At 38.3% G+C, this 26458-nt stretch overlaps 6 protein-coding genes and 4 pseudogenes across 10 annotated transcripts; 5 read left to right on the top strand and 5 right to left on the bottom strand.

Annotated features, from left to right (window-relative positions):
- The first annotated feature begins 135 nt into the window (after window positions 1-135).
- On the top strand, window positions 136-1819 carry LOC104788423 (pentatricopeptide repeat-containing protein At3g61360). Its single transcript, XM_010514170.3, has one exon. The coding sequence runs from the start codon at window positions 136-138 to the stop codon at window positions 1624-1626; it is 1491 nt and encodes a 496-aa protein (XP_010512472.1). The 3' UTR covers window positions 1627-1819.
- Window positions 1716-3507, bottom strand: LOC104788424 (F-box/kelch-repeat protein SKIP4). Of its 4 annotated transcripts, none has more exons than XM_010514172.3 (3): window positions 3368-3507; window positions 2528-3031; window positions 1716-2456 (listed from the first exon to the last, which is right to left on the bottom strand). In XM_010514172.3, the coding sequence occupies exons 2-3, from the start codon at window positions 3010-3012 to the stop codon at window positions 1868-1870; spliced, it is 1074 nt and encodes a 357-aa protein (XP_010512474.2). In that variant the 5' UTR covers window positions 3013-3031; window positions 3368-3507; the 3' UTR covers window positions 1716-1867. The 4 variants fall into 4 exon arrangements, with proteins under 4 accessions (XP_010512474.2, XP_010512476.2, XP_087308307.1 ...); XM_010514174.3 differs by having other exon boundaries at window positions 2528-3037; window positions 3368-3456; XM_087452181.1 differs by lacking the exon at window positions 3368-3507 and adding an exon at window positions 3136-3228 and having other exon boundaries at window positions 2528-3037.
- A 129-nt stretch (window positions 3508-3636) lies between these two features.
- On the top strand, window positions 3637-5077 carry LOC104789820 (F-box protein At3g61340 pseudogene; annotated as a pseudogene).
- A 1325-nt stretch (window positions 5078-6402) lies between these two features.
- LOC104789819 (putative F-box protein At1g20657 pseudogene) lies at window positions 6403-7083 on the top strand (annotated as a pseudogene).
- Window positions 7084-7561: 478 nt separating this feature from the next.
- LOC104789818 (F-box protein At3g61340 pseudogene) lies at window positions 7562-9898 on the top strand (annotated as a pseudogene).
- A 1044-nt stretch (window positions 9899-10942) lies between these two features.
- Window positions 10943-12860, bottom strand: LOC104788421 (voltage-dependent chloride channel 1, chloroplastic). The gene is made up of 4 exons (XM_010514166.3): window positions 11953-12860; window positions 11693-11860; window positions 11412-11618; window positions 10943-11301 (listed from the first exon to the last, which is right to left on the bottom strand). Exons 1-4 carry the CDS (start codon window positions 12655-12657, stop codon window positions 11125-11127), a joined length of 1257 nt encoding a protein of 418 aa, XP_010512468.1. The 5' UTR covers window positions 12658-12860; the 3' UTR covers window positions 10943-11124.
- A 550-nt stretch (window positions 12861-13410) lies between these two features.
- Window positions 13411-16087, top strand: LOC104788420 (AT-hook motif nuclear-localized protein 11-like). Its single transcript, XM_010514165.3, has 5 exons — window positions 13411-14632; window positions 14963-15030; window positions 15123-15254; window positions 15342-15503; window positions 15591-16087. The coding sequence occupies exons 1-5, from the start codon at window positions 14176-14178 to the stop codon at window positions 15831-15833; spliced, it is 1062 nt and encodes a 353-aa protein (XP_010512467.1). The 5' UTR covers window positions 13411-14175; the 3' UTR covers window positions 15834-16087.
- Window positions 16033-18990, bottom strand: LOC104788419 (multiple C2 domain and transmembrane region protein 8 pseudogene; annotated as a pseudogene). Its single transcript, XR_015558316.1, has one exon. The product of XR_015558316.1 is annotated as a multiple C2 domain and transmembrane region protein 8 pseudogene (transcript).
- Window positions 18991-19813: 823 nt separating this feature from the next.
- Window positions 19814-22219, bottom strand: LOC104788418 (uncharacterized). Its single transcript, XM_010514163.2, has 6 exons — window positions 22053-22219; window positions 21407-21963; window positions 21090-21282; window positions 20880-20944; window positions 20567-20777; window positions 19814-20489 (listed from the first exon to the last, which is right to left on the bottom strand). The coding sequence occupies exons 1-6, from the start codon at window positions 22185-22187 to the stop codon at window positions 20112-20114; spliced, it is 1539 nt and encodes a 512-aa protein (XP_010512465.2). The 5' UTR covers window positions 22188-22219; the 3' UTR covers window positions 19814-20111.
- Window positions 22220-22821: 602 nt separating this feature from the next.
- Window positions 22822-25705, bottom strand: LOC104788417 (uncharacterized). The gene is made up of 6 exons (XM_010514162.3): window positions 25165-25705; window positions 24323-24924; window positions 24017-24209; window positions 23740-23804; window positions 23424-23634; window positions 22822-23285 (listed from the first exon to the last, which is right to left on the bottom strand). The coding sequence occupies exons 1-6, from the start codon at window positions 25336-25338 to the stop codon at window positions 22920-22922; spliced, it is 1611 nt and encodes a 536-aa protein (XP_010512464.1). The 5' UTR covers window positions 25339-25705; the 3' UTR covers window positions 22822-22919.
- Between the last annotated feature and the right edge of the window lie 753 nt (window positions 25706-26458).

Genomic DNA, 26458 nt, shown 5'->3' with positions numbered 1-26458 from the left:
GGTTTTTAATAACCAAAATAAACCGATGTTCAGATTCAGTTTGGTTCGGTTCGGTTCGGTTAACTTAGATGTACACTCCTTTAAAGGTTCGGTCTGAATCTTTTATTTTCTGGTTTGGGAAAAAAAAAGAAGAAAATGCTAAAGAAGAGCTCCTCCGATTCATATCGTCTTCTTGCTCCGGCACTATCATCATCACTATCCTCTACATCGATAAACAAAACAGAGATCGAACGTATCACAAGAATCATCAATGATCATCCATTCCCAAACCATCCGATTCAACCCATTCTCTCCAAGCACATCCCTTTATCATCTCTATCACCGGAATTTGTATCAGAAGTCCTCGGTCGTCTCTTCGCTGCTCATTCCAACGGCCTCAAAGCTCTCGAGTTTTTCAAGTATACACTTAAAACCTCCAAATCATCTCCACCCACCTCTGATTCATTCGAGAAAACACTTCACATCCTCGCACGGATGCGTTATTTCGATCAAGCTTGGGCTTTAATGGCGGAAATGCGAAAAGACTACCCTGGTTTGTTGAGTTTTAAGTCAATGAGCATACTTCTCTGCAAAATCGCTAAATTTGGTTCTTACGAAGAAACTTTAGAAGCTTTCGTGAAGATGGAGAAAGAGGTTTTTAGAAAAAGGTTTGGTGTTGATGAGTTCAATGTTCTTCTACGAGCGTTTTGCACAGAGCGTGAGATGAAGGAAGCGAGATCAGTTTTTGAGAAATTGCATTCTAGGTTTAACCCAGATGTGAAGACGATGAACATTTTGCTTTTAGGGTTTAAGGAAGCTGGTGATGTTACGGCCACTGAGCTGTTTTATCATGAGATGGTGAAACGAGGATTCGAACCCAATTCAGTTACTTACGGTATTAGAATCGATGGGTTCTGTAAAAAACGCAACTTTGGGGAAGCCTTGAGACTCTTTGAAGATATGGATCGTTTAGATTTTGATATCACAGTACAGATACTCACTACGTTGATTCATGGGTCTGGTGTAGCTCGGAATAAGATCAAAGCACGCCAACTGTTCGATGAAATTCCCAAGAGAGGGTTAATACCTGATTGTGGAGCTTATAACGCTTTGATGAGTACGCTTATGAAATGTGGAGATGTGAGTGGTGCTGTTAAGGTGATGAAGGAGATGGAAGAGAAAGGTATTGAGCCTGACAGTGTAACTTTTCACTCCATGTTTATTGGACTGATGAAATCGAAAGAGTTTGGATTCAATGGTGTATGTGAGTATTATCAGAAGATGAAGGAAAGATCTCTGGTTCCGAAAACACCAACCGTGGTGATGCTGATGAAGTTGTTCTGTCAAAACGGTGAAGTTAACTTAGGATTAGATCTGTGGAAGTATATGTTGGAGAAAGGGTATTGCCCTCATGGTCACGCGTTGGATCTCCTTACCACTGCACTGTGCGCTCGAAGAAGAGCCAATGATGCATTTGAGTGCTCGATGCAAACAGTGGAGAGAGGAAGGTGTGTGAGCGAACCAGTCTATCGGATGTTAGAGACCTCATTATCGAGCAAAGACGAGTTGGGGAAACTACAGGAACTCAAGATGAAGATAGAGAAACTGCATAGCTTTTTGCCACCGCCTGGAAAACAGCTAATTTAGAATGTAGCTTCACTGTAATCGGTTCTTGTTTGCAGACCAATTGAAAGCTACCTTTTTGTCACCCAATTGAACAATCAAGAACCAAAAGCTTTTGAGATTTGGATTTGGGGATTCGTTTATATGAACTAGGAAGACAGTGTTGTGATTCAGACAAGCTTACATGAAACAGCAACAGCATATGTTGTTTGTGCAAGGTCCAAGCTTTTTGAGACAAGAGCAAAGTAGTAGATAGTTAAACATATTATATGGCTACAGATTTACAGCTAATAACATCTATATCATCATCCCAAGTCTTTGGTATAGAAGAACACACCATCACTCCATTCATTGACGTCTTCCTCACATTCTCAACATCTATTACCACAGTAGAGCAATCCTTACCAATCACAAAGATACTATTCCCAATAGAAACAAGCCGACAAGGCTGTTTCATCACCAATTGAGATAGCTTCCCGATACTAATCCACATTCTCTTATGCTTGCACCACATTGTTAGCTTAGTTCCAAAAGTTTGATCCAAAACATAGAGCTCATCTGCTACAACAACTGCTGGACCTTTCCATCCTGATGCCATAACATCTTCCATAGTTTCCCAAACCCCGCTAGATGCATTATAGACTACAGTGGAAGATCCACCACCCCGAACATATATCTTTCCGTCCATTACAAATGAATCTTCTATTTCAGGGACTATATTTGCATCATAACAAGATTTGCAGGTTCTGGTCAAAGGATCATAGACGTCCCAAGTTCGTTTAGCGTTTGGATTCAACCCTAGCCCACCAATTGCCATAATCTTTCCATCCACCGTTTCACAAGCAAAGTAGCATCTACATATGCAATCGGAATATTAAGACGCTGGACAAGACAAGATTAAGAATCCTAAGAGAAACAGAAGTACCTTTTAGTTGAAAGAGGAGGTACCACGTCGCAGCAAGTGTTCATAGCAACATCAAAGCAATAAACCTCATCAGTAGCATCTTCTAACCAACCACATCCACCCAACACAAACAGTCTCTTACCCAATGCTGCAAAACCCATGCCTTCTCTCTTTGGTATATACTGATATTCATGGATTCTTTTCCATGATCTTCTTCTGGAAGAGAAAGGATTCAGCATGTGTAAGAAGACACCGCCAGATAAGTCACGGCACAAGGCGTAAATCCAAGATTCAGCCAAGTTAAACTTTATCCGATAATCGCAAAACTCATCACTGCACACAAAATCTCTCCATCTCCTTGAAACACATTTCATTGCCATGTGATATTCTCTAGGAACTCTAGCTAAGCAAGATTCTGAGATATCATCAGGAACTCCGCTTATAAGTGCAATTTGTGTCTCATTTGATTGATCTGCACGTTCTGTCTCCTCTACTATACACGCCATTGTGAATGATCCACCAAATCTGATTCTACAAATAAACACTGGCTCAGATATATATGGCTAATCCCTAAACTAAGTTAATGTAACAATTTACACAAGTGATCTTGATGATCAAGAGCGGTATACACAAACAAGGCAAACCAATGATTCAGCTATCACATTCCACATATCAAACGCGTCAAAAATTACATCAAACCAACTAAGAAACAATCAGATCTAAAGCTCTGCAAAACAAATTTTCAGAATTGAAACAGATCATAAAGCAGCCCCAGATCTCATATCGTCTCAGAGTACAAAGTGAATTTGAAAATAAAATAACATAGAGAAAAAAAATTGCGGGGAATCTATAAGAACTTGCCTTCAGGGAAACGTCCCAAGGAACAGCAGAGTTCTCCGTTTGTGAGCTTCCCGGCGAAGGAAGAAGAAGAGAAGAGATCAGTTTCTTTCTTCTACGACATCGTTTGAATCGTCTTTATTCATTTTCTCATTTAGACCCTTATAATATTAAATATTATACATTAGACCTTATTATTCTCTTTTTAATCAGAAAACCCCGGGAGCTTGAGAGACACGTTTTAATTATGCGTTTTGGTTGCTAGCTAGGTTTTTTAATCAGACAACGGGGAAACAAAAAAGTCATTAGGGTTTTAAGAGAAGCGCTTCCACCATGATGACGCGGCGCAAGACACGATCTTGTTCGAAGCCAAGGAATGAAGAAGAAGTAGTGAAGCCCGAACCGATCCCGTTGGATCTCGTAATCGAGGTACTCTTAAGGTTGCCTGTGAGGTCTGTAGCGAGATGTCGTAGCGTATCGAAGCTATGGAACTCCACATTAGAAGATCCACATTTCACCGAGTCGTTCTTTACCTTGTCTTCGTCTCGTCCGAAGATCTTGTTCACATGCCTAAAAGGGGATGAAACGGTCTTCTTCTCATCATCACCAAATCTTCAAGATCTGTCTACATACGCCAATATTCGTATGAGTTTCCCAATAAACTCTTCCTCTCATATTTGTCGTCCTGTTCGTGGCTGGGTATGTGGTTTACATCGAACTACAAAGGGGGCGACAGTTACTGTGCCATTGATATGTAACCCTAGCACAGGGGAATCCGTGGCCTTACCCACCGTGAAAACAAGGAGGAAGGTAGTGATATGCTTTTTTGGGTATGATCCGATCGAAAAAACTTTCAAAGCATTGTGTATGACACGGTCATCGCTAGGAGGAGAAGACACTCCTTCTGGAGAGCATCAAGTTCTGACGTTAGGAACCGGGAAGACAAGTTCGTCAAGGGAAATGATAGATTGTGACATACTACATCACCCTGCTGTTGTGGAGGAAACCAATGGCTTTTGTCAATATGATGCGATATGCATCAATGGTGTTTTGTATTACTTAGCCGTGGTGCACGATGTCTTCGACGGGACTCCTGATATAGTATGCTTTGAGTTTGAATCTCAAAAATTCAGTTATATAAAGAAAGCTGATCATGGCATGGGGATGTACTCGGGAGGATATGGACTTGAATCAACTCTAGTAAACTACAAGGGTAAATTAGCTAAGCTTCAGCCGAATTATTCTAACGTCGACAGAATATACGACGGTATTCAACTCTTGGTTCTTGAAGACGCCGCGAAACACCAATGGTCGAGTTATATCTACGTTTTGCCTCCTCCGTGGAGGAATATATATAAAGATGACACGTTATGTTTTGTTGGAACCACTAGTAAAGGTGAAATTGTGATGTCGCCAAACACCATATCCGGCTTTTTCTACCTTGTCTACTACAGTCCCGAGAGGAACACTATCCAGATAGTAAAAATCAAAGGATTGGAAACCTTTAAGGGTCATAAAGCTTACACCTTTCTAGACCATGTCGAGGATGTGAAGCTTGTGCCAAAAAAGGCCGTAACATAGTCCTTTCACTATCTTATTTAGTTATTTACTATATCTTTTTCATGTTCTCGTGATGGTGCTCATCTTTTATCAGTGGTTTATATATACACAGTACTTGTAGGCTATGGTTGTTTTAAACTCTTATTTTCACGAGCAATCGACTTAATTTGCAAATAGTTTCTTTGATGGGTTTTACTTGTATGTTAGTCATCTTGAGACTGTAGATATATGGATCATAAATCATGAAAAAATGTATAAACCTATGAAATCTGCATATAAATCTGCGACCTCAGGATATATAAATATGTACTTCAAAATTTTTAACTCCTATTCGGCTATTCCTATCGTCAAAAATCTTTGGACCCTCTATATATATATATATACTTAGAATCTTTGGACCCTCTCTCTACATATATATATACTTAGAATCTTTGGACCCTCTCTATATATATGTACTTAGAATCTTTGGACCCTCATATCTTATATAAACGTAGACCACATAGAGGACGTGAAGCTTATGCCAAGTGTTGAGGATCAAAGCAGGCTCTTAATAGTTAATACATATTGTATATAATTACAATTGAATTATATACAGTAATATTTATTTTGTTTTATGTGACTGTTCATATCTCTACGGAGAGGTCCATACACTTGTATAAGCATAAGTTTTAGCTTTCCATGAGAAAGCTGAGTTATATGATACTTAATGGATCAGTTTACGAGATTATTATGAATCAGGCAAAAATGGTGGTAATGTATAACGTCTGAGGGTCGTTAACGTCGTTTTTAAATAGCTAGCTTTATTTTATATTTTCCCATTCAGATCCTCGTACTGTGAAGAATTATATAAATAGACCATTTTATAAAAAATTAAGAACCCTATATCTAGCGGTTTATCAGACACGTGAAAAAAAAAAAAAAAAAAAAAAAAGAGAGTTTAGGGTTTAAGGGAAGCGTTTCCGCTATGAAAAAACGGCGGTGCAATGCACCATCATTTTCAACGACGCCAAGGAATGAAGAAGAAGCAATTTCAGAATCCATCCCTTATGATCTCATCATTGGTATATTCATGAGACTGCCTGCGAAGTCTATAACAAGGTTTCGTTGCGTATCGAAGCTATGGGATTCCACATTTGACAATCCAGATTTCACCGAACCGTTCTACACCATCTCTTCGTCTCGCCCGAAGCTATTGTTCAGCGTCTTAAAAGACGGTAAAACGTTCTTCTTCTCATCACCAATGCCTCAAGATTCGTCTGCTTTAGCAGTCAATATCCATATGAGTTTCCCATTTAATCGTACCTTTGAAATTTGCCGTCCTGTTCGTGGTTTAGTATGCGGTATAAATCAACGAAGTATAAATGGAAGGATAGATACTTATGTAACCCTAGCACAGGAGAGTATTTGACGGACTTACCCAAACTGAAATCAAAGAGGAGGGTAGTGACAAGCTATCTAGGGTATATGATCCCATCGGCAAACAATTCAAACTACTGTGCATGATCCATTCACTTGCTGGTGGAGGATCTGCGTATGAACCGTGTGAGATTCTGACAGTAGAACCCGGAAAGAAACCATCATGGAGAGAGATCTCATGTGACATAACTCATTGTCGTGATGTTTTGAATCGTAAAGCTGGCCATAACGCATATGATGGTATATGCATCGATGGCGTTTTGTACTCCTTAGCATCCGTTTTTGCCGGTTACAGCAGGTTTCACATTATAGTTTGCTTTGACTTTACATCTGAAAAATTCAAGTGTATAAACCAGACTTTGGTAAACTACAAGGGTAAATTAGCTTTGCGTCAGGGGTACTCTGTTGATGGGGAATACAGTGGTTATCAACTATGGGTTTTAGAAGATGCTAAAAACCAGAAATGGTCGAGTTATATCTACTCTTGGTCTCCGCGTCCTCCTCTTAAGAAAATAGTTGTTGCAAAGACTAGGTCATCTAAGAAAGAGACTCTATTTTTTGTTGGAACAAGTGACACTGGTGAAATTGTCTTGTCGCCAAAGATTATATCCGACTCTTTCTACCTCCTTTACTGTAATCTCGAGAAGAGCACTTTGACAAGAGTTGAGATCCAAGGAATGGAAGCATTTAAGGATCAAATAGCTCACGTCTTCCTAGATCATGTAGAGGATCTGAGGAAAATATCTAGGATCATGGCCTCTTAACGTAACACAGTCCTCCTCAAGTCTTATTGGATTACTATTTTTTTTTTCAATTTTTCTTTTGGGCAACTAGCTCAGTCCTTTAAATCTGATTTGATTTCATGTTTTCTTTAGTGGTTCATACAGTTCTCTCAGCCTTGGTTGTTTTGCAGCTTTTTTAATAACTCTTCTTTTCATGAGCGACTTTGCCAATTGTGTCTTTGATGAGTTCCATATTAGTCGTTTTCCATAGGTACAAAACCACATTACAACAGGGCTAAAGAATTAAATCTATTGATCTTTATCTTTGCAATGATCCGGTATATATTACTTATGATTTTCTTGGATAATATATGCACAAGAAGAGAGAATATTCTCTTTTATATTTTGCATTCAGACCCTCGTATGAATATATACGATTATCAGACGTGCGTTATTAAAGAGAGAAAAAAAAAAAGAAAAAAAAAACTATAGGGCTTACGAGAAGCGTATCCGCCAAGTCATGAAAATTCGGCGGTGCAATCGATCATCTTTTTCAGGGAAGAAAAGGGATGAAGAAGAAGTAATTATCTCAGAATCGATCCCGTTTGATCTCGTTATTGATATATTCATGAGACTGCCTGCTAAGTCTATTGCGAGATTTCGTTGCGTATCGAAGCTATATGATTCCACACTTACAAATCCATATTTCACCGAACCGTTCTACACCATCTCTTCCTCTCGGCCGAAGCTATTGTTCACTGTCCTAAAAGACGGCAACACGTTCTTCTTCTCATCACCGACGCCTCAAGATACGTCGTCTCGTTTTTTAGCTGTCAAATTTCATATGAGTTTCCCGATTTATTGTCCCTATGAAATATTCCGTCCTGTTCGTGGTTTAGTGTGCGGTATAAATCAACAAACTTCAAAGCAAGGGACAGTTAACGTGCCATTGATATGTAACCCTAGCACCGGAGAAATCTTGACGTTACCCAACCTGAATACAAAGCGGAAGCGGGGAGTGACAAGCTATTTAGGTTATGATCCGATCGACAAACAATTCAAAGTGTTGTGCATGACCCATATACGTCACCGACGATTTAATGGTTCTCTTGAGGCTGAAGTTTTGACATTAGGAACTGGAACTAATCCATCATGGAGAATCATCTCATGTAACATACCACATGAACGTGTTTTTGTGGATCGTACATCTGATCATTCAGCATATGATGGGATATGCGTCAATGGTGTTTTGTATTACTTAGCATACCTCTATGACTATCACACGACTGGGAGTGGCGTAGTTTGCTTTGAGTTTCGATCTGAGAAATTCAAGTGTATAAGACTTGCTCAAGGCATGGGAAGATCATATACTACTCAATCGACTCTCCTAAACTACAAGGATAAATTAGCTTTGCTTATGTGGAAACCTTCAAGAAGAATACCTAGTTCTGAAATGCAACTATGGGTTCTAGAAGATGCTGAAACACATCAGTGGTTTAGTTATACCTATATTTGGCCTCCCCCTCCTCCTCGGAAGGAAGTCGTTGCAAAGGCCAAGTCAGGTAAGAAAAAACTTAAAAAGATCAAGTTAAGATATGTTGGAACGAGTGATACAGGTGAAATTGTGTTGTCGCATGACTATATAACCGATCATTTCAAACTTTTCTACTACAATCCCGAGAAGAATAACCTCAGAAAAGTTAGAATCCAAGGAATGGAAGCCTTCAGACCATCTTTACTAAGGGGTACTCTCCTGATTTCTCTTGGGTTTGGGCCCCAATTCATGAATAAACAATCCATTTAAAATCCATTTACATGAGAATCGATTCTTTAGGGAGCACTTTGAGTAACCCTTGAGAACCGCGACGTAGTTCATTGTGATTGGTTGATCAAAAAATATAAAAGCAATTTTTTTTTTCTCCTCATTTTTCTTCTTTCTTCCCCGAGTCTGTCTCTCTCTTCTCATCCCACACAGCAAATCGCCACCGATTGATACACCAAACCGGAAACACTCCGATTGATACACCAAACATCAAACGATGACCTACCTCCTTCTGCGACATCGACGGCGGCGGCGAAGTCCACCGGGAGACAAATCAGACAGAGAAGGTTTGTCTCCTCATCACTTAATTATTGATCTCGTTGTTAATGTTAGGGTTTAGGTAAAATTCAATTTGATTGTGAGAGTGGGTAATGTTTGATGTTTAATTGGTTTGTGATTTGTATGGAGGGTTTATGGGTTGGGGCTTAAATCGATTGTTTGTCTGATTTACGACAGATTTTCTTGTGTTGTGTGAGGTGTTGTCTTTGTGTTTTAGATTGTAAAGGGATGAACTGTCTTTGTGTTTTAGATTGTATAGGTAATCATGCTTTAAGCCTTTAACTCTCCTAGTAGAACAAACAATAACACTTTACAATAAGTTTGAGATTAGCAAATTGGTTGTAGATGGTGCTAATGTTTTGGTGGACAGAAGATTGAGGAGCTTAGAGGGTCTTTGAGTAATCTTGATCTTGAGATTCGTAAGTTAACACAGGTAGAGATGGAGGTGTGCTTAATGAAGGTGTAGGTGCTGATTTTGTTCAGAAAGAAAAGGTTGTGCCTTTAGGATTTGGGTTAAAAGATGTAGGGATGAGGTGTGCGAGTTTGGATGGTGATTCAGATCGATTGGTTTACTTTTATGTTCCTTCTACTTCTGATGTAAAGGTTGAGCTACTTGATGGTGATAAGATTTTATCTTTGTTTGCTCTCTTCATCAAAGAGCAACTAAACATTCTTGATGATGGTAAAGAAGGAAGCAGTCTCGTCTTGGTGTTGTGCAGACAGCTTACGCTAATAGTGCATCCACGGATTACTTGAAGCAGTTGGGTTTAGATGTTGTTTTTGCTAAAACTTGGGTAAAGCATTTACATGAGAAAGCAGCAGAGTTTGATATTAGTTGAAGTGATTCTGCAACACATAGGATGGTCAATACAGAAATGGACTGAGCTATACAAGGATCTTCCTAGCAGACAGATCAAGGTCGAAGTTTCAGACAGAACAGCGGTTGTGACCACAAGCCAAGAAACCGAGGCTCTGAGACCTTTGAGGATTCAAGATGCTATTTGGAACGTTTACAAACACTTTGGCTCATCCTTACCGTAACTCTCGACTCGTCAATGGGAACAACAACCAGAGGATAGTGCAGCTAGAGAAGTCTCTACATCGGGTATCCATCTTCTTCCTTTGTTGCATTCTCCTCTGTCTTGTAAATAGTTGTGCTTGGGCCAAGCTTTCATTTCAAGTTTAGTTTCTAATTTATTTGCAGAATCCACAATGTGTATAAGAAAACTCAAATCTTGTTCCAATATGAAACAGCAAATTGGGTCCCCAATATGAAAATGTTGCTGATTATGTTAGTTTAAGTTTGGTATTTTTGGTAAAGAACAAAAAAAAACCATTTTGGTTGTTATGTTAAAAAATTATTTTTTAAAAGATTGAGTAACCTTATTTGAGTTCTCTAGTAAAGGAATGATTTTGCAAAAATACTCTTAGGGTTGCTTTACTTAAATTAATATTAATTATATGATTAATTAATTTGAAAGTAACTTAGGAGAGGTACTCCACTAATGATGCTCTCAAGCAACTTAAAGTTTACACCTTTCTAGACCATGTAGAGGATTTGCGGCAAGTGTCAAGGATCATGGCCTCTTAACTCAGTCCTTCGATCTTATTTTATAACTTTTTAAAAATATTTTGTGGTTCCTTGTGGGGTTGTTCATGTTTTCTTAGCGGAAACATTATATATTCTTCTTTTAATGAGCTACTTAGCCAATTGTCTTTGATGAGTTCCATATTATTTAGAACCACAATATGACAGGGCTAATGAATTTGGTTCAAGAGATAGTAGATGGTATAACGGCGTTTCTTGACCCAAACTATAACTTATGTAAAGGTTGACTTATGACTTGTATAATATACATCATAAACATATACAGAAGGAAGATATACAAATGTAACGTAAAGGTAGAAAGTATCCCTATTAACTGGTATAAGGTGGTTCTATACAATATGTAAATATATATCAAACTAACCTAAGCATGAAATCAAGATCTATGCCGACCATTTGATGAGTGCTTGAATTCACGGAGCTTTATCTTTGCAATGATGCGGTTACGTATGACTTTCTCAGATTTAGCAGCTTCTTGGATGTTACTATGCACAAGATCGCAAAGCTCATCTAATGCCAACATAGGAAATGGCTCTTCTATAAGAACACCCACCTGCAGAGTTTCAAACCAAAAGAAAAAAGGATTCAAGCAAAAGAGGAGAGGATAAACAAGTCAATATGTAAAGTTAAGTGTGGAGCAGGAGGAGGAGGAGGAAAAAGTACTTCTTCTATGCAAAACAGAGATGCAGCACTAATGAAAGTAGCAGGAACAACAATCCAATGGCATTCATCCCAGAGAATGATTGGGAGAGTTAAATGCCAAAAGACTAAAAACCTCGAGGTTAACCGTGTGTAAGACAGAGGAATCGGAATGCCCATGAGTTGTTCACAAACTCCAATGCCTTCATGTAAATGGAGCATCTTTGATTCCTGCGATGAACCATAATATCAAATATCAAAGACAAGGATATTGCAAACACTGTAGCAACTGTCAAGAATCCTACCAACAAATCCCTCTTTGAATCGTCTAGTTTAAGCAACTGAATGCTCTGAGAAATGAACTCGATTACACAACGTGGACGATGCTTTGATTGAAGAATCAGAGACAAGTCATCAGCTTCAATCAAGTTCCGGAGATCTCTTCCGACATCTGAACCATAAATCACATGACACTGCAAAATAAAAAATGAAAACTTTCCTAATCAAATCCAATACCAAAATCTAAACATGAGCCACAAACAACAATTCGATTTCAAGATTTCACCTTTAAAGCCACAGGGAAAGCAGCAACGTAACGAAGAAGCAAATCTTTAATAACCAATTCATCACCGGAGCTATCAACAGAACAAATCACTTGCCTAGCTAAATCATTAGTTCCAGCAATGATCCCAACCCAAGCTTTCCTTCCTTCTTCATACCTCGAATACGAAGCCTCCGTACGAAACACAAGAAGCAGAGCCAAAGCCGGAGCCGTAAGCTGATACGGCAACGACGACGATCTAAGAATCGGGAATATCCCAGGAAGCAAATCCAAAGCCACGGCGGTGTTGTAACTAGCGATCACAACCGCGACGGTAGTGAAGAAGAACACAGGAGGAATCAAAGAGAGTATAACACGTGACGAGAAGCTCGAGAGGAGATGACGCACGTGACGGAGAGAGCTTCTGTGTTCGACCCATTTCTCGTGTGTGTAGAGTGAGCGTTTCTGCTGCATCCCACGCTCTTTAATCTCGTCGGCCCAGTCAGGGACAGCTCTGAGAAACGAGATGAGATGTTCGGATAAGGCTTTGTCACCTCCTGAATCGTTGGAATTAGGGTCCGATGAGACGCGTGGAGGCTTTAGATTGACGGGTTTGCGGAACCCGGTGGTGGTGGTGGTGAAGAAGATAGGGAATCGTGGTGATTCGAGGAGAGGTCGGTGACGGTGAGTGAAATTAGAAGAAACGGAGAGGTTTATGGATTGATACATTGGGCGGGAAAATTAGGGTTTTTTTTTTTTTTAGGGATTAGGGTTTTTGGTAGAGACGACGACGGTGAAGAAGAACACACATGAGGCTGCGTAAGTGTACGGTTGCAGCAAATTCGCAAAATCGGAAGTAAAGAAGTGATAATAATAAAGGTCGTTGAAACGGTTGTTCCAGGATTGTTTACGTTCGGCGTTAATACGACATCGTTTGTATCTGAGATATTTGTTAGGATTTATTAGGCCTGGAATCGATGTGTTAATTATTGGGCCTGATTATTCCTATCCGGCCCATAGAAAGTTTTTAACAAAAACGTCGTCGTTTATATAGATTATAAGGTTTAGGTGGTTAAGGAAACAAATTATTAGATTGTTGATCTTTTCACAACATGAGTTCAATATTTTTAGATGAAATTGAAGATTAAAAAGTGCACATAAACAGACACGAGAACAATTATGACTTGTTTTATCTACAAAAAAGGGAGTTTAATCCATGTTATGTTTCTGTTAATGCCAAATATATACAATTTTTTTTTTTTTGGGTAAACTGAATTTAGTTGGAAGGAATCTAAAGATTTATAGCCAGGTTTTTTATGAAGTGGAAGCCAGTGAGGAACAAAAGTCTTAAGACTACTACATCACATCACTTTCCTTTTTCACTCTCCAATTCAAGAGTGTGAGTTTCACTCTCTCATTCCCAATGCTTCGTTTGATGCACGCGACCTAATCTATAGCGTTTGATGAATGAAGCCAACACACACACACAAAGATGATGATGTTATGGGTGGGGGGTACCTCCTAAATTTTTGCTAGATGCTAGAAAAGTAGAAGTCCTTATTAAAGAGATTTACAAGTCAAAGTCAGACATCCAAAAAAATTAAAAAAAAATTCGAATTTGAAAATCATATACTATAATACCATTGTATTGTGTAAATCCATCCACAGTAAATGCTTTTCAACTCTTTGAAGAAGAGATCTGATTGGATATTTTTATTTTGTTTGTTTCTGTTTCCCTCTGTCACCCCCTCAGTAAAGCAAAAAAAAAAAAAGCAACATCACATTCCTACACAGAAGAAAGAGAGAAAAGAAGAACCCTAGGAACCAAAACCCAAAGAACCCTCTTTTCCTTCTCACCATTGTTGATGGTTGAGAAAGCTTCTTGAAGAGAGAATAAGAGAATGAAGAAGATTAAAGATTGTTCCTTTTCCTTTCTGGATCTAGTTTCATCTTGAGATTTTATGAAGCTTGATACTAAAGCTACATAAAACCCCCAGTTAGGGATTTTTTCAGTTGCATGTTGCCTTACTCTGTAAGTTTGTAGTATCTTTTTAAAGTCTATCGAACCCTTAAGATTCTGATTTTGTTCTGTTCTTATCCATTTTTTTCAGAAGAAAATTTTAAAAAATAAGTTTCTCTCTGCCTGCCCCTATTAGTTAGTAGTCCAGTAAGCCACAAAGTTCGAACCTTTAAGGGTCCCCAACGAATTTTTACTAAGTTAAAGTCAGAGTCTTTTTTGGTAAGCTTATGGATCGAAGAGAAGCAATGGCGTTATCCGGGTCGGGTTCTTACTATATCCAAAGAGGAATACCCGGTTCAGGTCCTCCTCCTCAACAGACTCAACCGTCGTTTCATGGATCACAAGGGTTTCACCATTTCTCCAATTCCAACTCTCCTTTTGGGTCAAACCCAAACCCAAACCCAAACCCTGGTGGTGGCTCTTCTGGATTCGTGTCTCCTCCTTTACCAGTTGAGTCTTCTCCTGCTGATTCTTCAGCAACGGTAGGAGCTGCGGTTGCTCCTCCTCCTCCTTCGGGTGACACTTCTGTGAAACGCAAGAGAGGACGGCCTAGAAAATATGGACAAGATGGTTCTGTTTCTTTGGCATTGTCTCCTTCAGTCTCCAATGTTTCTCCAAACTCTAACAAACGTGGCCGTGGAAGACCTCCTGGCTCCGGTAGAAAGCACCGGCCATCTTCCATTGGTAAAAAGATCTCATCTTTGCTTCTTCTTTTTATTGATTAGATGTAGTTTTCGGAGAAGGACATTGGCTCTGAATATGGTGGGAAGTTTTAAGCTTAGTTGAAGTTTATATATATAGGTGGGACGTTATTATAGCTAATCCCAACAGTTATTGGCTCTTTTAAGGATTAGTTAAAGCTGGAGAATTTTATAATGTCTAATTGCTGAATTCAAAATATAATCTTTTTTAATTATGCCTTAGCCTTTCTCTTAAACTCTGTTATTGCATTTGTTTCTCTTTCTCTTAAACTCTGTTTTCACATATTGCGTTTGTTTTGATTTATTTTGGAAGGTGATATGATGCCTTCATCGTCTGGAATGAGCTTCACACCGCACGTAATTGTAGTCTCCGTTGGTGAAGTATGTCTCTCCTGTCTTATCCTGGTCTTGTGCTCTTTTTAATCTTTCTTATATAGTTCTTGAGATAATCACACTCTTTTTGTTGTTGTCAGGACATTGCATCAAAGGTTATATCTTTCTCACATCAAGGTCCAAGAGCGATATGTGTCTTATCCGCTAGTGGTGCTGTCTCTACTGCAACTCTTCTTCAGCCACCACCATCCCATGGAACTATTACATACGAGGTTTGTTTATCTAATTCTCACATTATATCTTCATTTAGAAGAGACAAAACATTACTCATGTTGGATTGTAATTTATATAATCTCTAGGGTCGTTTTGAGCTCATATCTCTCTCAACATCTTATCTGAACACAACTGACAATGACTACCCAAACCGCACTGGAAGTCTAGCGGTCTCACTTGCTAGCCCTGATGGTCGTGTCATTGGTGGTGGAATTGGAGGTCCTCTAATAGCAGCAAGTTCTGTTCAGGTGACATGCGCTTGTGAAATTCATATTTTATTACATGAATTTAGATATCATCTTTTAAAACCTGTGTTTTGTTGCCTCCTTGAAAAGGTCATCGTTGGGAGCTTCATTTGGGCAACTCCAAAAGGGAAGGTTAAAAAACGAGAAGAAACTTCTGAAGATGTCCAAGATACTGGTGCTTTGGACAACAATGAGAACACAGCAGCAACGTCACCTCCTGTTCCTCAGCAAAGTCAAAACCTTGTTCAGACCCCTGTAGGCATGTGGTCAACCGGTTCAAGGTCAATGGATATGCATCACGCCCATATGGACATTGATCTTATGCGTGGATGATTCATGTATATATAAGCATTGAATCTAGGAGAAGAAGAAGAAGAAGAAGAAGAAGAAGATTTAAACTTGAGCTAACCTCCCTTAAAAAAAAAAAGTCTATTTGGTTGTTTAGGAAAAGCAAAGACTATTATTAGTAATTTTAGGGATTCTTGCGTGTTTTCGAGCTTTCAATTAATCGATTTGGTTTCTTGACTTGTGATGAACATGAAAAAAAGTTTCGATTGTTTCTTAATATGTATTTGCATTCTAGAGCATACAATCTGTTTTAGCAGGAAGCCTCCGAAAGAAATTAACCAATCCAGGAGGTGTCTTTCCCCTGAATCTTGGATGTCTCATGATGTATAGTCCGGTGAGAAGAACAAAAACCTTAAACGGCACAACATACAAAACCACAGAAGAAACAAAACACAGCACCATGAACATTGAAGTCGCTCTTGGATCTCTCCAGCTTAACAGAGCATGAACTCTTTCTCCCTGACCTGCTATATCTCCCACAACCGTTTGAGCTCTACTCGCTATACTCCTCAACCGCTCATACCTCATTTTTACAATCCCGGGGTCTTGAGACGAATAAGGAAAGGTATCAAACTCTTCATTAAGTTCTTCTGGATGGATGTTGTCTGCAAATGAAATTCTTGTGTCCATGTGTGGAGGTTGTCTCGGACGTAACCTGTAGTTCCACACCGCAACCATGAACAAGCAAAAACACATCACCGGAAGAATCATCTCTGGTGAACACACTAACACAAAGTAGACTACATGTATAGCTGTACTCGCTAGAGGTTTCTTCCACCTGCAGATATCTTGAAACCACTCTCCCGTTCCTAGTAAACATGAGAAAACCGAACTCAACCTAAAGAGATTTGCACGACTCTTTCTCATGCTCCAAAAATGCGAATTCGAATCCGAAATATATTCCACCACTTCTTTTCTAAGTGGCGGCTCTGCTCTACTTAACCTAGCCGCCACTAAGTTAACAGCGTGCTGCCTAAGAATCTCCTGTTGCACGACTTTTAACGGTCGTGCATAATGCATTTTGGGAAGAAGTGGTTTCCAGTATTGAACTAGCATCTGAATATAGGAAGAGCAAGAAAACCTAATCGCCAAATGCAGTTCCCCCATCTTCTTTACACCTGAAGGTCGAAGAACAAGAAGCGGATACGAATTAGTGTAGATTCTTCCGGATTCGAGTGTCGAGATTCTAACTCTGATCTTCCCAATCTTCCCATCTCCTTTGTTACTACCGTTTAACTGATTGTTATCGAACACGCCTATTGTGATTACTGTTGCTGGTTCGTAAACCTCCCATGTGTACTGCTCGTTGAACCGCGGGTTAAAACAGTTCGTTATGGTACGAGTCCTTACCCATTTGGTTCCATACTTAGCCACACAGTAAGCATCCACGGTCTCTTTCTTCCCAGTTTCTTGGCTTAAACTCAAACCTTCAATTCTCAAGATACCTAATTCAAGAACACCAATCGACGGCTGCTTATGACTCAGCAACTCTTTCATCGACGGTCTGAAATCGCTGCTGTAGTAAGTAGACTCATCAAGAACGTGGTAGCCTCCTTCTAGACAAACATTTAGATGAAGCCTAGTTGTGGCGAATCTGACTCTTCTCTGGTTCTCACTCTTAAGACTAAACCATTGGTCAGGCACTGTCCGGTTATCGTCAATCCGTCTACTAATTGAACCGAACGGTATATGTACTTCTCCCAGCGTTTCCTCTCGGTTAACCGCGACTCGGTCTTCAATAGAGATGATCAGATCTTCAAACGGTTCAGCCGCGACGAGCGTGAACTCTTCGTTCCATCTCGGATTCAGCGAGTGACTCGGTTTGGTTCGTACCACTTGGATACCTAACTTGATTTTGACAGATGGATTTGGAAACCGGTCTGGTACGATAACTAGGTCTTGTGCCTCGATGACGTTAACACGGAGATACCAAAGCCTAGGAGAATGATAGACTTTAGAACGCAAACTCGATTTGTTAACAGCGTTTAAAGCGTCTGAGTATGTCGCGTCTGAGAACGCTTCGTCTGCTTGAGTACCAAACCAAACAGCTAACATAACGTCGCCTCCTCTCTCGTGGTTGACTCTGTACCACTCAGGGGCTAAAGGACTGTCTGGTGCGACACGTGTAGGAATCTCATTGAGATCAAACTGGATTAAACCGACGAAATCGTCTTTGATCACGTCTTTGTCCATGACGATGACGTCAAGAACATTAGATTGTTGATCGGATTTGGAGAAAGCAAAGACTTCGTTCCAAACCGGGTTTTGATTCTTCTCGAAATGTTTTGTTTTGGCAGTAAAGTTTCCGAGTTTGACTTCGATGTACGGATCTAGGCTTCCGGTTTTGTCCATTCGTGGAAGATCTCTAGCTTTCACGATTTTGATGAAGAGAAACTCCATTGGCTCCACGAGATCATGAGCACTTGGTCTTGCTCGTCTGCCTCCTCCGAGAACCGGATTCGTCTGTTTGATTGAATAGTCCGGTGGATTCGGATTAAATCCCATAGTTGTAGGTATCAGAGAACCAAACCTCGGTTCTTGAAACCGAGAAGATTCCATAACCGGTGGCGGTTGAGGCCGTTGTGGTTCAGACGGTTGCGGTTGAGATGGTTTCTGATCTCCTCGTGGGCTTGATTTACTCTTCTCCGTTTTAGGGATGTTGTGGACTCTGTGCGTTGTCTTAGAAGGAATCTTATTTGGAGTTGGAGGGATTACATTCGGTACCTTGGGAGAGGGGTTATCAGTGACGAACACTTTGAGAGCTAGCTCACCTCCGCTGGCGGCTGCAAAAGAGAACATGCTCCATTTCTCTTTCTCAAGAGGGTAAGGCCATCCAACAGCTTCCGAGTACGGTAAAAACGCAGTTCCCAAGATTCGAATCTTACCTAGACATGATTTTGTTATGCTGCTGGTTTTATTGTAAACGTAAGCCTCAAGAAACAGATTTGACAAATCCTCTGTTTCAGAGATGTTGAAGAAGAACTTCTCGTTCCAAACTGGACTCGAGTCGTCGATCTTAGTCGAGGTTTTGACTTTCTGATCGTCAAATCGTAGCTCGACGAAAGCATTAACACCGCCATAGTCATCTCTAGGTTTTAGCCTCGCGCTTATGACTTCAACGCCAAGTTTCAGATTACTCATATTTTTTACTTCTAGAAAAAATTGATTGACTTGTTAAGAAAAACAGAGCAGAGGGTTTTTGAAAGTTTCTTCTATACTAATGAGATCGTGGAGACTTGTCTTAGAAGGCAACTAGGCAAATGTTTTTTCGGGAAAATTGTAATGTAATTAAACGTTGACCATGTTTAATTAATTAATTATATGATTATCCAACGCGCTTATCTGTTACTAAACGTGACGCTAATCATAAGACTTATTTTAAAATTTTGATATTAATAACTAAAAACATTAGTTGCCAACAAGTCAGATTGGGTCATGGGAGTGGCCACTGGGAGGTAATGTACAAGCTTAATCGTGACGCTAATCATGTTGAGTCATCTTTCGAACCAAAATTAGCGAAACTGCATGGTAATTTTTTCTAAATATATGGCGTATTTTTATCGGTTATTTGAAAACTACATATGATCAGATTTTTTTTTGTTAACATGAAATTTGTTTAAAAAACTCAACCCAATTTATAGAATTTATAGAATTTATATATACTTGGCTGTTTACTATATATACTCGTAATGTAATCGTCTACGATTTACTCTGTTTTCGTGTCCGCATATTAGGAGGCCTCAAGTCTCTTATTTGGGCGTACATATGTTGAAGTCGCTATGTCTCATTAGTCCTTCTTTATTCATTTTTTGGGGGTCAATTATTCAATGTTTTTTCTTTAACTTGTAAGTTGTAGTTATTTTATTTGTTGATATTGAGTTAGGCAGCAACAACAAAATAAGGTTCTGGTTATTATTCTTGCATTGTTTAAATTATCTATATTATATGTGAAAACAGGACGTCTAAACCAATAATGATAGTTGACCAAAAAAATACTGATATACATATATACCATATTAATTTTGATAAAATATAGTTGGTGTTATACGACTAACTTTGCTAAAAGTAATATAGTATATCAAAACGACTGACTTATAAAGTTTTAAAACCTTAATATTCGATATACCGAATACCGAATAGGAGAACAAAACTTGTTAACTAATTCTGTTTCACCGCCAAGATTTCAAATAACTCTGTTCTAAAGAACTCTAGTTTAAAGTGTTCGCTAGTATACCAGTGACTCCCGGGTAAGATTTATACATACTATCTTTGTTGAAGTGTCTTGTTTTTGACTTCCCAATACTCATTGCCCCACTTTTCAACCTTTCTCTCCGCACTATCTTGTTTCTCATAAAACCTCTTGAGCTCATCATCTCCATAAGGCGGCGGCAAGTCACAAGCCAACTTGACGCTGGGAGACATAACCAACGAGTTGTCCATGCACTGCCTAGTCAGACCACCGTCAGTGATCGGACAAGCCATCGTCTCTGAACACACTTCGGTTGCATTTTTAGGCACAGTCACATCCAACTTCATTAGTTTCCCGTAGCCTTGCAACACATACAACATGTAATCATACACATACTTCATCTCTAGTCTCTTCATAATGTATTCACTTCCTTGTCTCCCTATAGCTTGCGCCTATATATAGATTTATAAGATGCATCCATGATTTAAACAAGTATAATTAAAAATCTTGGACACTATATGTTGCTTACCTTGTCAGTGTTGTTGTTACCCCATTCCACGGCGAACTTGAGATCACCACAGTTCTCGTGAGATTTAATGGGCCAATAATGTTCTAATGGAATCATACCTCTTGCGAAAAAATCGTAATACTTTGCTTTAATCAGTAGAGTCATACTGTCACATGCTAATATATATTTTTTGCTCACCGACCATGCTCGACCTTCTATGTAAATCTTGTACCTTAAATGTCCAAATTCAAAGCCCCAAAAAAGTTTATAATTATCCAAAAATTAGTCTAAACATGAATAGTACTATTAAATAGATAGTCACTGCATATATTACCTATGGGTGCATTGGTCTTCTAAGTTAGAACTTGGGAACCCTATCTGTCTTTCCTTCTCCCAATTCTGAAACCGCCATTACAATTACATATCAGATTTAATTTTTCGTAAAGTCATGATTTACTATCATGCATGCTTTTTAGGATATATATAGAACTATCCACAAATTTTATAACTTAAACTCGATGCTGACAATAAATGGGTTATATACCTGCTCATAGAGACGAACCATGGGATCATACTTATCGGAAAAATTACATTTCATAAAGTTCATTCTTCTTAGGGAAACCAGAGGGTTCCCTTTCCAATAAGCATATGGAACTCTGTCCTTCCATTTAACCCTTTTGTTGGCTTCTTTAATCGCCACAGATAATTTAGTCCACTCCTTTATATTCACCTCCGGCCTTTAGATATTCGCAAAAAGCATAACCAAAAAAAAAAAGTATCTGAAAACATATTAAACTAATACGTAAATCATAATTTAGATAAATTATAAAAGAATATAAACAAAACACATACTATACGTACCAGCCCCAGAAGCTCCAATCAGGGAAAACGATGCCGTATGCTTCACGGTTACCACAATACTGAAACAGCGGCGAAGGAGGCCACGTGGCATTTGGTTCTGCTTGCCTAAAGTCTCGTTTCCAAATAGCGGGTTTATCATCGCAGAAGAAGAGAAGCTCAAGATCAGGGACTTGGCCAGGATACATTCTTAGAAGCTGAAGTATCCCCCAGATTGTGAACACATCTCTTGACTCATAAGCCTTCTCGTACTGATCAACATACAATCTCCCTGACTTTATCACTAGCCTGAAGTGAGCCTTTGGTTTTGCACTCTCTAGTGTTTCCCTTGTGATCCCTGTCTCTTCCCACACTTTTAGGTCTTGTTGGATCCATCTGAAGTAGTCAGGACAAGTTTCCGAGGACGAGATATTTGCTGGTTTGAATCTGTCTGGGTAGTTTCTTGGACACGTTTGTGTGGTGTTGCAGTTTAATGGGTACGTGATGTTTGTGTTTGTAAATGTCGATATTGATGTCGTCATCATGTTCATGTGGATTATACTCTTACATATTATTACAAACTATATAATAAATAGTCAAAAGTCAATATATATGTGCATGACTAAAATGACAAAAGAAATGAGAAAAAGAGTCTTAGTGTAGTTAGTACCATATCCATCCAAGCACCGAGCATGAGGATGAAGACGATGATGAAGATAGTGATGATGGCTAATTTCGAATGGGAACTCTGTTTTTGATGATATGTTCTTGCCTTCTGATTAAAAATTTTGTTGTTCATCTTCATAGTTACTGTCTGATTCAGATGACTTTGTTTAATTTACCCAGTGGATCGGAAAACCCATTTTAAAGAAGAGATTTGATTACATTTGTTGTAATTTGATGTATTGAAACATTAGTATTTAGTATATTACATTTTAGAATAACAAGTATACATATATCTTAACTTTATTGGCAATACAGTAATGTCATATATGATATTCACCAATTAATATAACTTCCATATTTATATTATTATTTTCTTTTAAAAATATTTTAGTACATTTATTTACATACATGTTAATAATATCTGCATATTTCCGGGAAATATAGATTTGCCAATACACTAAATAGGATGCAAATCGTCTTTAACACTTATTATAATCTCAAGAATCATAAATTATTTTCAGTACATGTTAACTTGTTAATAATATCTGCATCTAATCAATTCTTAACACATATATTTAGTTATTTACTAATGCCGATTTACTAGTAAATCATAGTTAAGAATTGATTAGATGCCATTATTAAACCAATTATCTCCTTAATTTAAACAATATTTATACTGGTCTAATGTTGCCCCATGTCATAATCCTAGTTCAAATTTGAAAATATGCATGTCAATACTCAATAGTATATGAGAAAAAAAGATACAACACACATTATATAAGTCAGTTGGCTAAATTGGATTATCTTTAATATTTTCCATACAAATTAAATCAGACTTACAGCTATACTTTCACTATTGAATAAATCAATCTTATTTTGGACCTCTCAAGTTCCAGTACTCATCGGTCCACTTCTCAACTTTTCTTTCCGCACTTACTTGTTTTTTAAGAAGCTTCTTGAGCTCATAATCTCTATAAGGAGGAGGCAAATCGCATGCAGCCTTAACGCTCGGAGACATAACCAAGGAGTCGTCCATGCACTGCCTGATCAGACCACCATCAGTGATTGGACAAGCCATCGTCTCAGAACATACTTCTGTAGCATTTTCAGGCACGGTCACATCCAACTTCATCAGTTTTCCATAGCCTTGCAACACATACAACATGTAATCATACACATACTTCATCTCTAGGTTCTTCATCATGTACTCACTTCCTTGTCTCCCTATGATTTGTGCCTGTATATACAGAGATTAAAACCATCACAAAATAATTATGAGTCGACATAGAACTGCGAAAAAACTAACCGAGTGGTGATAGTGATTTACTTGAATTTAAAACTATTTTGATTTTATATTTAGATAATTATTGCTTACCTTTTCCGTGTTGTTATTACCCCATTCCACTGCGAATTTGAGGTCACCACATTTGTTGTTTGGTCTAATGGGCCAGAAGTGCTTCATTGGAACCATACTTCGAATAAAAAAATCGTAGTACTCTGGTTTAACCAATAGAGTCATACTGTCACACGAAAGTATATACTTTTCGCTCACTGACCACGCGTTTCCTTCTATGTAGATCTTATATCTAAATGTCCATATTCAAATCCAACAATGTTTATTAAATTTTTAATATAACAAGCAAACAAATTAAAGTATAAAGTTATCTATTGAATGTATTCTGCATACGTACCTGTGAGTGCATTGATCTTCAAGGTTTGATCCTCTAAACCCTGCCTCTATCTCACTCCTCCAATCCTAGACAACAATGAATTATGAAGTCCTAGTCTATATAGATCACTATTCACAAGTACATGTTATGAAATAAAACTCATTATTAGAGAATGCGTGTAAAGTCATCAATTTCAAGTTTCATAGTTAGTTTCAAAGTTAAACACATATTGAAACTTGTATATATATATGGGGAAGATGTTGGAATTGGTGGACATGTAGAGATATATATATAATACCTGGACATAGAGACGAACCATAGGATCATACTTGTCGGAGAAGTTCCATCTCATAAGATCTCCTCTTATAGGAGAAACATGAGGGTTTCCTTTCCAATAAGCGTACGGATCTCTGTCTTCCCATTTCACCCTTTTGTTCCCTTCTTTTAGTGCCACAGATAACTTATTCCACTCCTTGATATTTAGCTCTGGCCTACAAAAATAGTTAAAAGGAAAACAAAAGAAGTCAATGTTTACATCACTTGTTTGTTACGGCCTTACGGGTCATCTGCGTTATATATTGACCAAATTAAAGAATGGTCATACCATCCCCAGAAGCTCCAATCAGGGAAAACGATGTCGTAGGCATCACGGTGACCACAGTAGTGAAACAACGGCGGAGGAGGCCACCTGTCTTTACTTTTTTTCTTAAAGTCTCTTTTCCAAATGGCGGGTCTATCATGGCAGAGGAAGAGAAGCTCAAGATCAGGGATTTGACCAGGATACATCCTTAGAAGCTGAAGTATACCCCAGATTGTGAACACATCTCTTGTTTGAAATGCTTTCTCGTATTGATGAACGTATAATCTCCCTGACTTTATCACTACCCTGAAGTGAGCATTCGGTCTTGCTTTCTCTAGTGTTTCCCTTGTGATCCCTGTCTTTTGCCATACCTTTAAGTCTCGATGGATCCACCTGAAGTAGTCAGGACATGTCTCCGAGGAAGAGATCGCTGGTTCGAACTTGGTTGGGTAATTTGAAGGACATGTCTGTGTTGTGGTGATGTTACGTGCTGTGCAGTTCAATGGGATCTTGATGATGATCTTGGGAATATCTGTAATTGTTTTTGTTGTTGTGGTAGTAGGGGTTCTGTTGGTGTTTCTTGTGAATAATGATGTTACTTGGAATCGATTCTCACCTAATACAAACTATTAACAAACCATGTTAAATAATTAAAGATCCAACTTCCATAGAAAAGTGTATGAAGTACTTTTATAAAAAAAAGTTTTGTAAGTATCAAAATATGCATGTAATTATTTAAATGGTTCAAATAGTAGATACACAAGTAATATATGTGTTAACTATTTCATAGCCTAATCTTTCTCTTTAACGTGTTATACTTGTATTAAGCCAAAAAAAAAGATCATGAGAAAGAGAAAAATTTATACCGTATACATCCAAGAGACAGAGGCACTAAGGAAGATGATGAAGAGTACGAAGATGAAGACTTTGGTGGTGACCCATGTCTTTGCAAGTTTAGAGTTTAGACTCGTTATTGGGTTTTGATGTCTCTGATGATGATGATCTTCTGTGGATTGAACCACGTGCGTGTTTTCCCTCATCGAACAAAATTTACAACAAGAACACAAGAAATAGAGAGAGAAATTAAGAAAAAACTTGTGATGCAGAGCTCACAGCTGGTCAAGGACTCTTTTATAGGGTAGAAAAAGGAATTTTGGATATATATTAGCCTGATTCTAAGTTTGATGCATAAGAGAAAAGGTTTCAGCCTGTAACTATAAGTTCGATTCGATGATCATGACATGATATTTAGTAATTGTTTCATGAAGGCTTGAAAGGGAACCACAGTGCACGCCTAATTAAGTCAAACCACCTAAGTCTTGTTACATATATATCATATTATATTTCGTTTTTATTAATTTTGAGATAACTAATTCTGCCTATGTTCTTTTTTAAAAAATGAAATAGACTCATGGAACCCGTGGGGGATCTTAATAATAACTAAGCAGCAAGGTGAGATATTCGAAATTATGCATTTTTTCAAGAGCCAAATATATTTTGAAATAGTTAATCTATACTTATGAAGATTTTCTATAAAAGATGAGATAAGTCATAAGAGAGTTGCGATCAAGATGGGCCAAAAGTTTGAAATTTCTATGAAAGGAAAAAAAAAGTGGAAAAAAATCAATTTTTAAAATTCAATTGATAAGATATTGGAGAAAAAAGGTTAAATTTCTATGACAAGATATTGGAGAAAAAAAAAAGGTTTGGCACTTTGGCAGGATAGACCAAACTGAGGACTAGTTTCTTCTACCTTATCTTAACATAACATGATAAGTTCCGTAATTAACTAACGTTGAAAAGTTTCACTTCATGCCAAAACAAAAATCACATCATCTTACTTATATATACAAACTAGAATCGATCAAGCTCGCGTTTGTAACGTTCCATATCCTTTTTTGTAATATGTAACTAACGAACTAAAAGTCATTTGATTTGCAACTAATTAAGTTAATAAAAACGCATAGGCGAAAAAAGAAGAATAAAACGTCACACGACGACCACTTTTGCTGCTCTACAGCACTCGTAAATTGAATACTTTTCAAGATCCATTTTAATAATTTTCCACGCTAACATAATTAAACCAGGCTGGGGACCGGGTTAGTATTTCAAGTCTTGTCAGTGCAATTTCACCCAAAAAACAAAAAAAAGTCTTGTCAG

Source organism: Camelina sativa, chromosome 5 (genome assembly GCF_030686135.1).
Source record: "Camelina sativa cultivar CO46 ecotype springtype chromosome 5, ASM3068613v1".
NCBI classification, from domain to species: domain Eukaryota; kingdom Viridiplantae; phylum Streptophyta; class Magnoliopsida; order Brassicales; family Brassicaceae; genus Camelina; species Camelina sativa.
The sequence above is the reverse complement of the archived record's forward strand: the minus strand, read 5'-3'. Positions and strand labels throughout refer to the sequence as shown.

What these genes read in the sequence shown, in the direction of transcription:
- LOC104788423 (XM_010514170.3), top strand. Translation starts at nt 136, where the DNA reads ATGCTAAAGAAGAGCTCCTCCGATTCATATCGTCTTCTTGCTCCGGCA.
- LOC104788424 (XM_010514172.3), bottom strand. Translation starts at nt 3,012, where the DNA reads ATGGCGTGTATAGTAGAGGAGACAGAACGTGCAGATCAATCAAATGAG. An exon ending in CCTCCTCTTTCAACTAAAAG is followed by an intron (nt 2,457 to 2,527) that starts GTACTTCTGTTT and finishes TTGCATATGTAG; the next exon opens with ATGCTACTTTGCTTGTGAAA.
- LOC104788421 (XM_010514166.3), bottom strand. Translation starts at nt 12,657, where the DNA reads ATGTATCAATCCATAAACCTCTCCGTTTCTTCTAATTTCACTCACCGT. An exon ending in CTTTCCCTGTGGCTTTAAAG is followed by an intron (nt 11,861 to 11,952) that starts GTGAAATCTTGA and finishes TTTATTTTGCAG; the next exon opens with TGTCATGTGATTTATGGTTC. An exon ending in CTCTGTTTTGCATAGAAGAA is followed by an intron (nt 11,302 to 11,411) that starts GTACTTTTTCCT and finishes GAAACTCTGCAG; the next exon opens with GTGGGTGTTCTTATAGAAGA.
- LOC104788420 (XM_010514165.3), top strand. Translation starts at nt 14,176, where the DNA reads ATGGATCGAAGAGAAGCAATGGCGTTATCCGGGTCGGGTTCTTACTAT. An exon ending in ATGGAACTATTACATACGAG is followed by an intron (nt 15,255 to 15,341) that starts GTTTGTTTATCT and finishes TATAATCTCTAG; the next exon opens with GGTCGTTTTGAGCTCATATC. An exon ending in TAGCAGCAAGTTCTGTTCAG is followed by an intron (nt 15,504 to 15,590) that starts GTGACATGCGCT and finishes CTCCTTGAAAAG; the next exon opens with GTCATCGTTGGGAGCTTCAT.
- LOC104788418 (XM_010514163.2), bottom strand. Translation starts at nt 22,187, where the DNA reads ATGAAGATGAACAACAAAATTTTTAATCAGAAGGCAAGAACATATCAT. An exon ending in GATTGGAGCTTCTGGGGCTG is followed by an intron (nt 21,283 to 21,406) that starts GTACGTATAGTA and finishes GAATATCTAAAG; the next exon opens with GCCGGAGGTGAATATAAAGG. An exon ending in GTAACAACAACACTGACAAG is followed by an intron (nt 20,490 to 20,566) that starts GTAAGCAACATA and finishes ATCTATATATAG; the next exon opens with GCGCAAGCTATAGGGAGACA.
- LOC104788417 (XM_010514162.3), bottom strand. Translation starts at nt 25,338, where the DNA reads ATGAGGGAAAACACGCACGTGGTTCAATCCACAGAAGATCATCATCAT. An exon ending in CTGTCTCTTGGATGTATACG is followed by an intron (nt 24,925 to 25,164) that starts GTATAAATTTTT and finishes GTTTGTTAATAG; the next exon opens with TTTGTATTAGGTGAGAATCG. An exon ending in GAAGATCAATGCACTCACAG is followed by an intron (nt 23,635 to 23,739) that starts GTACGTATGCAG and finishes ATGGACATTTAG; the next exon opens with ATATAAGATCTACATAGAAG.